This window comes from Cyclopterus lumpus, chromosome 6 (genome assembly GCF_009769545.1).
Source record: "Cyclopterus lumpus isolate fCycLum1 chromosome 6, fCycLum1.pri, whole genome shotgun sequence".
Taxonomy (NCBI): Eukaryota; Metazoa; Chordata; class Actinopteri; order Perciformes; family Cyclopteridae; genus Cyclopterus; species Cyclopterus lumpus.
Genome location: NC_046971.1, coordinates 4410918 through 4423921, shown reverse-complemented (window position 1 = coordinate 4423921; position 13004 = coordinate 4410918). Strand labels below are relative to the sequence as shown.

General features: G+C 46.2%; 1 protein-coding gene across 6 annotated transcripts; it reads right to left on the bottom strand.

The window, feature by feature from the left end:
• Positions 1-836: 836 nt before the first annotated feature.
• On the bottom strand, positions 837-5180 carry LOC117731852 (calcitonin-1-like). Of its 6 annotated transcripts, none has more exons than XM_034534369.1 (4): positions 5065-5180; positions 3937-4029; positions 2801-2935; positions 1319-1960 (listed from the first exon to the last, which is right to left on the bottom strand). In XM_034534369.1, the coding sequence occupies exons 2-4, from the start codon at positions 4020-4022 to the stop codon at positions 1771-1773; spliced, it is 411 nt and encodes a 136-aa protein (XP_034390260.1). In that variant the 5' UTR covers positions 4023-4029; positions 5065-5180; the 3' UTR covers positions 1319-1770. The 6 variants fall into 6 exon arrangements, with proteins under 6 accessions (XP_034390258.1, XP_034390260.1, XP_034390257.1 ...); XM_034534366.1 differs by lacking the exon at positions 5065-5180 and adding an exon at positions 4337-4455; XM_034534370.1 differs by lacking the exon at positions 5065-5180 and adding an exon at positions 4319-4383.
• Positions 5181-13004: the final 7824 nt, after the last annotated feature.

Below are 13004 nucleotides of genomic sequence, written 5' to 3'. Positions count from 1 at the left end.
GGGGGGGGGGGGGGGGGGGCCTTGGGTAGGCTGATCTTTAATGGCGTCCCTCTGGCACACAGGAGAAAAAATAAACAGGATACCCTGGGGGAGGGGGGTATGGATCTCAAGGGGGGGGGCGTAAGATGAAATGTGCTCTAACGAGGTGAAAGGTGGGAAAGAAATAAAGGTGATGACCACTGCAGCTTTCATTTTATTTTACAATGATACTCATGTATAAAAAAGAGGAACCATTAGGATGTTTTTTTTTTCCTCTTCAGGAATTCATTTGTTCATGTACATAAACTAAAGTGCTATTTTTTTTCTTTTTTTTTTTTTTTTCTTCTCTTATTTTTGCCAAAAGCAAAAGGTTTCACTAACAGGATGGAAATGGTGGGACGAGAAGTCCTTTTTTTTAAATTTCTTTTTCTTTTTTTTGTTCTCCCCCGTAAAGGACGTGAGGGAGTGTGGGTAAAGGGCCAGTTCAGTGTTTATTCTCTGCTTGATTTTGTTTTTTGTTCATTTTTTTTTTTTTTTTGTTCTCAGGGTTTTTTTTCCTGGTGTCTGAAAAGATAGAAGAAGAAGAAAAAAAGAGAAATTAAATGTAAATTTAAAGCTTTTTTTTTTTTTTTTAAACTGACAAAACATCAATAGTCCATTTACAAATAATTACATGCTGAGTCCAAAATTATTTAAATCCATTTGCGATAAAATACATAAATTGTCAAAAGTCCATTTATGTGTTACTGCCTGAATTTGAATAATTCAACTTTCACTTTTATATTTGCGTCGCTTTTTCATGCAGGCAAAAAGGTAGAAATCAGAAGCTCTTATTCACCGTGTGTCCCTGAAGGTGCTCACATCTGGAAGCTTCTCCTCCGCCTGCCGAAGGCCTTGGCGCCGACGTTGGTGGGGACGAAGTTGCTGTTGCCCATCCCCCCCGACCGGCTCAGGAAGTCCGCCAGGCGGTGAGTCACGCAGGTCGCCGTGTTGCAGGCTCGCTTCTGTGCTGTAACGCTGCTTCAGGAGAGCAAAAACGAGGGGTTAAACGCCGAGATCCATCCATACCACCCTGACAGTTCTGCACACAAATGTTTTTATAAATGTTAACTTCACTGCACAGAAGGGAAAAAAAAACAGGACGTACATTTTTAAAAAAATATGCGAGGGTTAATCGCATATTTTCTTACGTTTGACATCATTCTTACCTTTTTTGACTTCGACGATAGCTTCAGAGGTCATTTCAAGGGTGCTATAAAATCCTTTTTTCTTTTTTTTTTTTTTTTAAACATGCACATTTGCAAATGTAGTAGCCCCTAAGAATGAAATGTGCTCAGCCTTCCTGGTAGAAAAATACGTTTATTGAACAAGAAACATGGTGTCGCAACGAGTGCATCGTTTATTAATGTGTTTTTTTTTTTTTTTTTTACGTTTCAGGGGCTTTGAAATGCCATCAAGTGACTCTTTTAACGCACAGTACACAGAGATGGATGTCTGAACCGGCTTCTGAATCACACAAACTTAAGTCTCGATTGTCTGAACATTATTTTGGGACGAATCATTCTCTGCCCAAAAAAAAAAAAAAGAACAAGCAGGGAAGAGATAATAACCAAAAAACAAAAGGCTTTGTTTGCCCTTAAGAGGTCATATTCTTCTCGTGTCAATCAAGCAGGTCGAATCAACATGCACTGGCCAATCCAAAAAAAAAAAAAAAAAACAATAAGGAAGAGACTGGGGGATGAGGAAGAGGAGGAAGAGGAGGAGATGCAGTAAAGGTAGAAGAGGAGCGGCTCAGATGCTGTCAAACGTCTCGCCGTAGCTTGCATAGCTGTCGCTCTCGGGCGCACTGCGCTTCCTGCCGGGCGTTCCGGCTCCCACGTTCGTGCGGGGGAACGTCTGCAGCTTGTGCAGCTCCTGAGACAGTTTGCCCAGCACGCAGGTGCTGAGGTTGGAGCACCGCTTGGTTAGAGGCCTGTCCATGCTGTCGGGGGGGGGGGGGAAGGAGAGGAGAGAGGGGGGGGGGGGGGGGGGGGGTGGGGGGGGGGGACACACACAAGAAACACATGCAGAGAGAAAAACAGGCTCATGGGCATTGGCGAAAAGAAACATGCGGGCAACACAACACTTTCCTCACCTCCGTCTTTCTCTTTTTCTCTTTCCACGTGCATGTTCCCCTCGTCATGCCGTCGCAGGCGTAAGAAAGTACAAATAAAAGGCATCCACCACTTCCCCTACAGCATCATGCTCCCCCCCACCCCATTCAAAGAACCTGTCATCCATCCCCTCATGCTTCAAACCCCCCCCCTCCCCTCTCATATCTTTATACACCCACAGAACAAACCAGTGGCTTCCCACTGTCATGCAACTCCACTTAATTGACATCGTGCACACTCGATCCGTTCCGTTAGGCGCGGTTAGGTTCACATGCCCGGCGGGCAGGCCCGGAAATACTCGTCAAAATCAAACTCGTTCATGCGGGGGGGGGGGGGGGGGGGGGGAGCGCGGGGGGGGGGGGAGGGGTCAAGACAGAGAATGGGGATTTCTATTTTTTTTGAAGGGTTGTTTTTCCTTTCCTTCTACTGGTGAGCTCGGGGAGCACATACCTCCACTCCACACCTCCACTGGGCCCAATTGGGGCGCTAAACACAGACGCATCTGCAGTGGTGTTACAGTGAAACCAGAATTTTATGTGATACACAGCTTTTTATATATTTTCCCTGTTTAACTCTCCATTCTGGCAAATCGTGTCATTAGCTGATTCTGCTTGGAGGAGGAGGAAATATAAATGTTTAAACGACGGACCAGAGTGTCGTCTGCGTACCTGTTTCCTTCGGTCGCCTGCTGCTCCAGCTCCTCCGCCGTCATCTGCACGAACTCCTTGACGATGGCGTTGAGTAACCTTCGCGCCTCGTAGTCCGTGAGCGTGACTCGGTCCGACATGGACTGTAAGACCGGTCTGAGGAGAAGGAAGGAGGGGGGGGGCATATTGAGATGAGGCATTAAATCATTCGCTGGAATTATCACCTGCAGTTTAAAAGGAGTGTGTGTGTGTGTGTGTGTGTGTGTGTGTGTGTGTGCGTGTGGGTGGGGGGGTTAGGGCGGGGTAGGTTGGTGCTGGAGTGGCTGGCTGCATAAGAAGGGTCAGGGGGGGGGGGGGGGGGGTGTTGGCTGGGACGTCACCCACTCTGAGAGGGATGACGTCTGAGTCCGAGGGCCCCCGGCCAACACCGGGAACCAATCTACGGAAAGTGCCCCATCCCAGAGAAAGGGGCCGGCTTTAGATTTATTACTAAATCGATGGAACAATGTGGGGAGTGGCTTGAGTGGGGTCTCATGTAAATATATTAAATATATACACATTTATACACATTTATCTCAAACCTTTTTACCCCCGTCTCATTTCACTTTTCACAATTAAACACTTAAGAGTTGCACAATTTCATACGAGGATTAGAAAATTGCAATTCATGTGATTTACATTTTTCTTTTAAAAGTGTGTTGTTAAAGACATACTTTAAACCTAAAACCTCTCAACTGGAGGCTCTGCTTATTAATCTTGCTCATGCAAAGTGCTCAAAACGCACACCGTCCTAAATTATTCAAAGAAAACAAGAATGAGCATATTTTAAAAAAATGAGCGCGTACGCACATTATTACTCACCATCTGTATTTTATCCGAATGTGTGTGTGTGTGTGTGTGTGTGTGTGCACCTCTTGGCATCAATCCATCTTTCAATCTCTTCACATTTTTTCCAGTAAGTACTGCGAATATATTTCTTTCAAAAAATATTAAAGCCCAAAAACTATCAAAATACATTCTCCCATTTATTGTTTTAAAGGTTTTCGGACCCCTCCTTCTCCTCCCCACCGGTTGCTTGTGATTCTAACAATTTGGAAAGTCCCACACATGTCAAGCTGCTGCCGTGTCAGCAGGGGAGTGTCAAAAACATGTCTCACCTGGCGGGGGCGGCTTGTGAGCAGTACATCTGGCAAATGACCAGCGCGTAGGCGACGAGGAAAGCGGAGATCTTCAGCATCACCATGGTCCCCCTGCGCCGCAAGAAAGACAACCCCCGACCCCCATTAACCATCAGCTCCCTCGCTGCCGTTCACATTCTCACGCCGCCACAGAAACGAGGTTCTCGGGTCACCCGAAGGAATCGACAAAGACGTCTAGAAGGAGGTACACCTGCTGGTCCTTTGGTGTCCCCGTTGACCGAGACAAAAGGACTTCCTCAAGCTCTGTCACTTATCTCAGCCGTGGTCTCCTTCCGCACATCCATCGCTTTAACTTCCACACAACACCCCTTTAAATGTGAGTCACCCCCCCCCCCCTCACCCCCTTAACCCAGCCTACTCTTCTTTTATGTTCCTCCAAAGCATCCAAGAGCTCAGAACAGGTAGTTCTCTCCTGTCGTACGCTGCAGGTCCTCGAGTGGTGACATGCCTGTGGGTGGGAGTGTGTGTGTGTGTTGGTGTGTGTGTTTAGAAGGGAGGGGGGTTCTAGTCTGTGCAGGGGCATGTAGCACTTGCTAGTGCTGGAAGAGGAGGGGTGAAAAGGGAAGAGAGGGAGGGGGGGGGGGGGGGGGGACTCCAAGCTTGCCAACTCCCTACGGGACCAGTGCATTAGTGTAATGAGCTTCCAGCCCACACACACACACACTCTCTCTCTCTCTCAGACACACACTCTCTCTCTCTCAGACACACACACACACTCTTGTGCCTCCTGTCCATCTCTTTCCTATCCCTCTGTCACTCGCCCCTCTCTTTCTGTCTTTCTCTCCCCCTCGTTCTGGTCTCCGGCCTTCAAGTAGCGGACTGGACTGGACCCCCTTTGACAGATGGGTGGCGGGTGCAGCCGGTGACCCCCCCCCCCCCCCCCCCCCCCCCCCTCCTGCAGTGGGCCGCACTCCCAATCCTATTACCAACACCATCACATCACCGCGGTCTTTAAACACTTAGTGGCGTCCGAGGCCGTCTCCCCCTTCCCCCTTCCCCCATCCACACACAGGCAAACAGCTTCTCCAGGTACATCTGTAGTCCCAACACATCGGCCATGAAACATTTAAAAAAGTCAACACTTACCTTCAGTGATAATCACCCCGGCCCAAAAAAATAAATGAATATATATCTCTATGTATCTCTGTGCAAAACACAAATAAGTTGACTTTCTCTCAACTTGCAGAACAACTCTTGATTCTGTTGCATGCAGCGCCAACGCAGCAGCCTATATATCCCACCACTTGGATTTGTGCATTGACCGTGTAGGTGTTTAATTATCCGCCGGCAGCCAATCGCGTGGCTCTGATGCCAATGGCGAGCCAATGGGACGCCTCCCCTCGGTACCCGGCTCGCTAACAAGGGGATGTGGGCTTTGCCCTGACGTCATTCCTCAGTCACTTAAGTGCTCCATTCACAAAATCCTTCTGGTCATTTTTTGGAACCATTTGCGATCCCCAATTTGCATCGATGTCATTAATTAAATGGGAGGCCGGTGTCCGTGGAGAATCATCACCAGCAATAAATATTTTAAGAAGCTTTCCAAAAATGTTACATTGCACGCTATATCTCAAAATGCCAAATCAATAACCCCCACACCCACTCCCCCCCCCCCCCCCCCCCCCCCCCCACCACCACCACCAGCAGCACCACCCTCCCAGCGAAGCACTCGCAGGCGGGGCCATCTGCTGGGGAGGGACGTGCACTGCACAGTGACGCACTCCTTGTGGCCCCTTCATTCATAACACCGTGTGCATCGGCTCGGTGTGGACACGCGATCGTCTCATGTGATCTGGATTCACACGCAAATGATGCCTGTGTGTGTGTGTGTGTGTGTGTGTGTGTGTGTGTGTGTGTGTGTCGACTCGGCTCATAGTATAAGAGGCAATGTTCTTCTGCTGTGACTTAAATGGTTACGTTTCCTTCTCGGTGTGATTGACCTGAAACACATGTGTTGTCTCTCAGCAACTCTCAGTCGCCCGCCCGCCCCCCCCCCCTCCCCCCCACCTCAAAGCACATCGAGTTAACAAAGTGATGCCACAGTCAGTCCAGTAATGATCACTGCATCCCGGGCCTCCTCCCACACACACCGAGTAAACGAGTTGTCCTCGGCTGAGACCGATCGATGACAGCCCCCCCTCCCCCCCCCCCCCCCCTCCCTCGACAAGAGCCGTATCTCAAAAGCAATTACACATCTGTTTGCCGTGCAGCATCGTCTCAATTCCCCTTCCTTTTCATTAGTGTGCAAGGCAGTGTGTGTGTACAGTGTGTGTGTGTGTGTGTGTGTGTGTGTGTGTGTGTGTGTCTGTGTACGCTCACAGTCTCTGCACAGTGGACGTAAACGAATGGGCGTACAGTAGGTGTGTGTGTGTGTTTTGGATTATACATCAGAGGGAAAGAAGGGGAGGGCTTGCCTCTCCTCGTCTGCGTCATAGAGGAACCCCATTAGACGGGATGAGCCTTTTAGTGCTATTGAGCCACAAGGCTCACTCGTGTCAGACGCTAAATCACTGCTGAATAGACAGCTGCCGGGTCTCGAGCCACACGGCCGCTTTCTACCTGCACGGCCACTCATCGCACAGAATGAAACGGACTGCACCAGGAGACCACGTACTTGTTTAAAACCTTATTTAAAATACTCCTCTGCCTTTTGGCCTTTTTCGTCCAAACTTTGAGCCCTGATTCATGCACCGATGAGTCATGGCCGACGTCTTGACTGTCAATACTCTAGTTTTACTATAGAATGTCTAACACTTGCATTCTCTCTCCTGACCACCAGGGGGCGACTCCTCTGGTTGTATAGAAGTCTATGCTTCATGTGTTAAAGCTGCATTCTCTCTCCTGGCCACCAGGGGGCGACTCCTCTGGTTGTATAGAAGTCTATGCTTCATGTGTTAAAGCTGCATTCTCTCTCCTGACCACCAGGGGGCGACTCCTCTGGTTGTATAGAAGTCTATGCTTCATGTGTTAAAGCTGCATTCTCTCTCCTGACCACCAGGGGGCGACTCCTCTGGTTGTATAGAAGTCTATGCTTCATGTGTTAAAGCTGCATTCTCTCTCCTGGCCACCAGGGGGCGACTCCTCTGGTTGTATAGAAGTCTATGCTTCATGTGTTAAAGCTGCATTCTCTCTCCTGGCCACCAGGGGGCGTCTCCTCCGGTTGTATAGAAGTTTATGCTTCATGTGTTAAAGCTGCATTCTCTCTCCTGACCACCAGGGGGTGACTCCTCTGGTTGTATAAAAGTCTATGCTTCATGTGTTAAAGCTGCATTCTCTCTCCTGACCACCAGGGGGTGACTCCTCTGGTTGTATAGAAGTCTATGCTTCATGTGTTAAAGCTGCATTATCTCTCCTGATCACCAGGGGGCGACTCCTCTGGTTGTATAGAAGTCTATGCTTCATGTGTTAAAGCTGCTTTCTCTCTACTGACCACCAGGGGGTGACTCCTCTGGTTAAATAGAAGTCTATGCTTCATGTGTTAAAGCTGCATTCTCTCTCCTGACCACCAGGGGGCGACTCCTCTGGTTGTATAGAAGTCTATGCTTCATGTGTTAAAGCTGCATTCTCTCTCCTGATCACCAGGGGGCGACTCCTCTGGTTGTATAGAAGTCTATGCTTCATGTGTTAAAGCTGCATTCTCTCTCCTGACCACCAGGGGGCGACTCCTCTGGTTGTATAGAAGTCTATGCTTCATGTGTTAAAGCTGCATTCTCTCTCCTGATCACCAGGGGGCGACTCCTCTGGTTGTATAGAAGTCTATGCTTCATGTGTTAAAGCTGCATTCTCTCTCCTGACCACCAGGGGGCGACTCCTCTGGTTGTATAGAAGTCTATGCTTCATGTGTTAAAGCTGCATTCTCTCTCCTGATCACCAGGGGGCGACTCCTCTGGTTGTATAGAAGTCTATGCTTCATGTGTTAAAGCTGCATTCTCTCTCCTGACCACCAGGGGGTGACTCCTCTGGTTGTATAGAAGTCTATATAAATGACTCTACTTCTCTTGATTTATTCCTTCAGTAAACATTGTAAACATTAGTTTTTGGTCTCAATCTCTAGTTTCAAGTCTTCTTCAATACAGCGTGATGTTCATTTAGTGAATTACGGTCCGTTAAAATAGAACGTTAACCTTTTCATTGTGTGTTTTCAGCTCATGGAAGTTAATTGTAACATTTTGGTCGCCTAAAAATGCCTCGTTCAGCATTCGATCGTACTTATCTCCACTCTCTCGTATCTCTTTTGTCATATAAGGGAACTTCAATCACGTCACGTATTTTGCCACCTCGCCCTGGTGGTTGTTTGTTTAACCGCTCTTTGTCTGGACTCTCCCCCGAGACCTGTTGCCATGGGAGACCCGACACGGCTCTCAGGATCACCGAGCCACTCAAACTCCTCCACCGCGATACGGTGGCGGTTCAGAGAGGAGAACATTCAGTAATTGAGTCCACTGAGCTAACAACTTGAGTCCAAATGTTGCTCTTCCTGGTCCTCTTAAGAGGTCTTTGGATAGGAAAGGTCGCCGACCCCTGGTAGAGAGCAGCCAACCGGTCTTACTTTCTACCTACTTATCTAAATCTAATCTAAAAAAAGTTTGGGCACGTCAAAAATACATTTAGTTTGAACAACTTTTCAAAATCTATGTGTACCGGTACGCTATATATATATATATATATATATATATATATATACATGTGCTCGTGTTTTTTAGCATGGGGTGGGTGTTGCTTTTGAGTCATCTTCACCCCAGGGAGCTGCACAGGCCGTCCTCAATCCTCCAAAAGTTTCCACCCTCCGTTCCTGAATAAACTTTTGAGCGTGGAGTCGATACTGTAACCTTTGAAGCCGGGTCCCCCACCCACCAGATAAGATCAGCCCGCCCCCACCCTACTGTGAGTTATTACTGGGTGCATCACAATCGTCGTGCTCCATTGGGCCGATCTAATGTGGCAACAATGAGCTGTACGTTTACGTTTGTGCGTCACGTGGATGACGAACGTCTTTATTCTCACTTTACCTGTGTGGACCTTTCAACCAGGGAGTCTTTCTTAAAGTGCGTATCTCCTCTTCAGGATACTGTATTGTTTGTTATAGTTTGTTTGATTAAAAAGAAGAAGATTTACGAATATCAATATTTGTAATTTGGCGAAAGAACAAAAGTTTCTGTTGGCTTTTGCTTGAACAGATTTTTTTTGGTATTTTAAGGAATTTTTTCATTGTTAAGGCCCTTTTTATGACGATTGGTATCACTTGGTATTTCTCCCTCCACGGTGGTGCCCACATAATTTTGACCAGTCAAACAATAAGTGACGCTTTCTTAAGGAGCATTAAGGATCAATACTCCTTTTAAAATAAAGCTTGTATTTGCCAGAAGAGGCACGATGGCGTTCCTCAGCTCTCTCCTCCTACACAAAACTAATTAGTGCGACACAACGATATTGAATCCCTCCTTTGGATACGTGTCGTTTCACTTTCAATAACTTGTGACGCCATCGATTTAAAGTGGGCTAATGAGCGTGTTCGTGACTCTTAAGGAAAGGGAAAAGAACAGTTCGCGAAGTGCCGCCCACAGATAAATGGAAACCGTTAACGCCGGATGAATTCTCTGAAACGCAGGAAATCAGCAAAGTAGCCGATGGACGCGGATGACTGACTTTAATGCTGTCGGAGATGCTTTTTACTGTCACACTGCGATTATTCTGCACGACACTCAATAGCCTGTGAATCACATCTAACGTTGTTCATAACGAGCCCATTTGAAATATCCTTATATCTAGTTTATATGTTACGTTACGATTTCATCATAATTGACATTTTATATATCGGCTGCATCTATTCCGCATCAATCATTGTGCTTTTGTCAGAAACTCTGTTGCACGTTGAAAAAAAATGCAATTATATTATATCGCCATTGCGAAACGCGGGGAGAATTAAAGATTTTATCTGTAATCATCCGACCGAATGACCGAGTGCAGCAGTCACCGTCCTGGATAATGGATGCTCGCTGCTTTTACACAATGCAACTGGCCTATTATACCTTTTCATTTTTTTTGTCACACGCCAGCTTGTCACGCGAGTGAGGCTCCAACAAGCGCCACAAATTAACACCTTGATTTGTTTTAAAAATAGTTTTGAGTTTGACCTTTTTTTCAAAAAAGGCTGCAGTAGAAATATAAAAGGTAAATATATTCGACGATAAAATATCTGTGATAAAATACTAATAATTAGACTATTTGATCACTGAATAAACAGTAATACTGAATAGCTAATTCAGCTGTTAAGTCTGTTGCTTTTTTATTTTAGGTGACACTTTTTCTTGACTTTATTATTTATTTATTTATTTTTTTGTCGTTGTCAAGACTCCCTTAAAAAAGAGATTTTTGTATCTCAATGGTAAAATAGATGGATGGCTGTTTCCAAAAGTCAAATATAAAGTGTAAAATGTCCAACTTTCCATTAAATTAGAATAAAGTAAATGTAAAAATAGTTAGATCTGCCGATCAACTGATCTATTAATATTAACCATTCAACCTCTAGCTCCATCGCATGTCTACAATTAGATAATGAATATAGTTTTCCATGTACAATAAGTCCCCATTGGGAGGTGCAAGGGGGGGATCTGATCCACGAATGGCAGCGCTCCCAGTCAGTTAAGGCCGTCCAGATGAATCACTTCCTGAAGAGAAAGGAAGGAGAAACAGCACTTTAGTCACCATCCAACTGCTTCCTCCTAATAAGTGGCTTGCCACCACACGGGAGGCTCGCCAACTGATTAAATGCAAGTTCAAGTGGTGGAGCTGGTGTCACTTTGTGGTTTTTACATCAGGGAGAAAGGGAGGGGGGAGGGGGGGGGTATGTTTAACCACCTGGGATGGAGGAGCAGGTTGGAGTGGAGGAGACAGGTGGTACGCGTTGTACTATCTGTTTAAAGTGTGTAGAAGGTTATGCTAACATTTGGGGGGGTCATCAGTTGAGGAAGCGTGTAAAATGTCAAGGAGAACGCCATTTTTCTTCACTCATCCCACCGGCATTAGGGAGATTACATTAAATCGCCGAAAAAACCTGGAGGCTTCGACGTCTCAGCGTGGGAGGGCTGTCGCCCCCCTCGGGATCTGACATCACTGTCTGAACGGCTGCTCCACATTCATTCAAGAAGAAGAAGAAGAAGAAGAAGAAGAAAAGAGACCTCTCAGCGATCTGTAGCCAGACGCTTACCGACGCTGTGGACTGACGGAGCGACACTAAAAGAGGGTTTGCGTTTCCCGAAAAGCGTCTAATTCATCACGATTACACCGGAATGAATGAAGCGACCCGATGGCTGACGAGCAAAAATACGCCGGGAGAGGATTTGAGTCGTGCAGCGATTACGCTTGCCAGCTCGGCTATATGAAGCCATATTAGAATCATTAATCATTTATTTAATCCACTCACATTTCCCAATAAAAGGTGAGACCTCAGTGCTAGACGCTGATGCATAAACAACTGCAGTCTTCTTGTGGGCCATTACAGACAAACACTGAAGCCAATACATTAACAATCAAACCAAACAGTGATTATCCACATCATAGCTTAGCTAATAACTCGGCACGACAGGTCAGTAAAACTTTGGATTTCTCCGACGTGTATTGGGTTCAAGTAAAATACACATTTTGAGAGTTTGGAGAGTGTTGTCCTGTTTCGGGGGGCTTTTTTTGGGGAGCAAACATGTTAGGAGTAAACTGAGTTTGTCTGGTCTGACAAACTGTTAGCAAGTCCGGCTACGGGGGCGAACGTCCTCGAGCAGTAACCGCCAAAGAGTACGATATTTAGCTAATTACCCTGTGTGGGGTTACAGGCATGTATTACATCCATAAAAGGGTGGCGAATGATGACAGAAATTTGCATTAAGTGTAAGGTTATACGCCATAGCCTGTATATAAGAAGTATCGTAGTCATGGTCACGGCACCCTTTGGTTTGTGGACTGCAGTTTTGAAGCCTTGAGTTCCGTCAATTTCACTGTCGCCATCTTGAATTATGGCCGTCGCCATGTTGTTTTTTTATTCGCAACCAACCGACAGAAGTTACCATATTTGAAATGTGTGTGAGTGACGTGGAGGCATCATATACTGCTCTGGTAGCGACAGCAACCTGTCAATCACAATAAGCCCCGCCCTAAAGCATACTCTGCTTTATGGTCTATAGGACCAACATTTACGAAATGAACTTCATGCTGTATTGAAGAAGACTTGAAACTAGAGATTGAGACCATAAACTCATGTTTACAATGTTCACTGAGGGAATAAACCATTCTCTTCTATACAATCTGTCTTTTTTTTTTTTGCAACTGGTGGAGTCGCCCCCTGCTGGCCAGTACAGTAAAGGTACGTTTTTAAGACACTTCCGCATTGGCTTCACTTGGCCGAACCCGGAGGTTGCCGTCTGGATTACGCCATGAAACCTCTTGCCTTGACCAACAAATAGGCGAGATATCAATTCGATTAAATCCTCACAATCGAAAAGCCTTTTTGCTTTAAAGACATCTTCATAACAAATAGATTCCCATATGTAGCTGACGTTAGCTAACGTTAGCTTGATGAGCTGGTTATTTTTTGTTTCCCTCTTTCTGACGTCATTGGACCCATTCTTCCACGAGTAGCAAGATTCTTATGTGTTCAAATCTGCCACGTTATCACTTAAACTGCATAAATGCCTTGAGGTGAACTGAACGCTCTACAGGTGTAGCAAGTGGGCTTAGCTGATAGTCCCGTTCTCTATACCAGAGACCAGTGTAGGTCTCTAATTATGAAACCCTTAATGGAAACTACTGGAGGACTAATTCTTCAGGACAGTATTCAAACCAGATCACAGACACTTGCACAACAACGAACATGGCCCGACTGCCCTTTATGAGATACCAATACTGCTTGAGGTTTTTGTGTATTGCAACCATTACCTAGCTTGAATAGCTCTGGTGTACCTTGAGAAACCGCGGAGTGACTGTGAGAAAGCTGAGCGGGGGTAAGCAGTTCCTCTCAAGTATCTTAAGGAAACTTG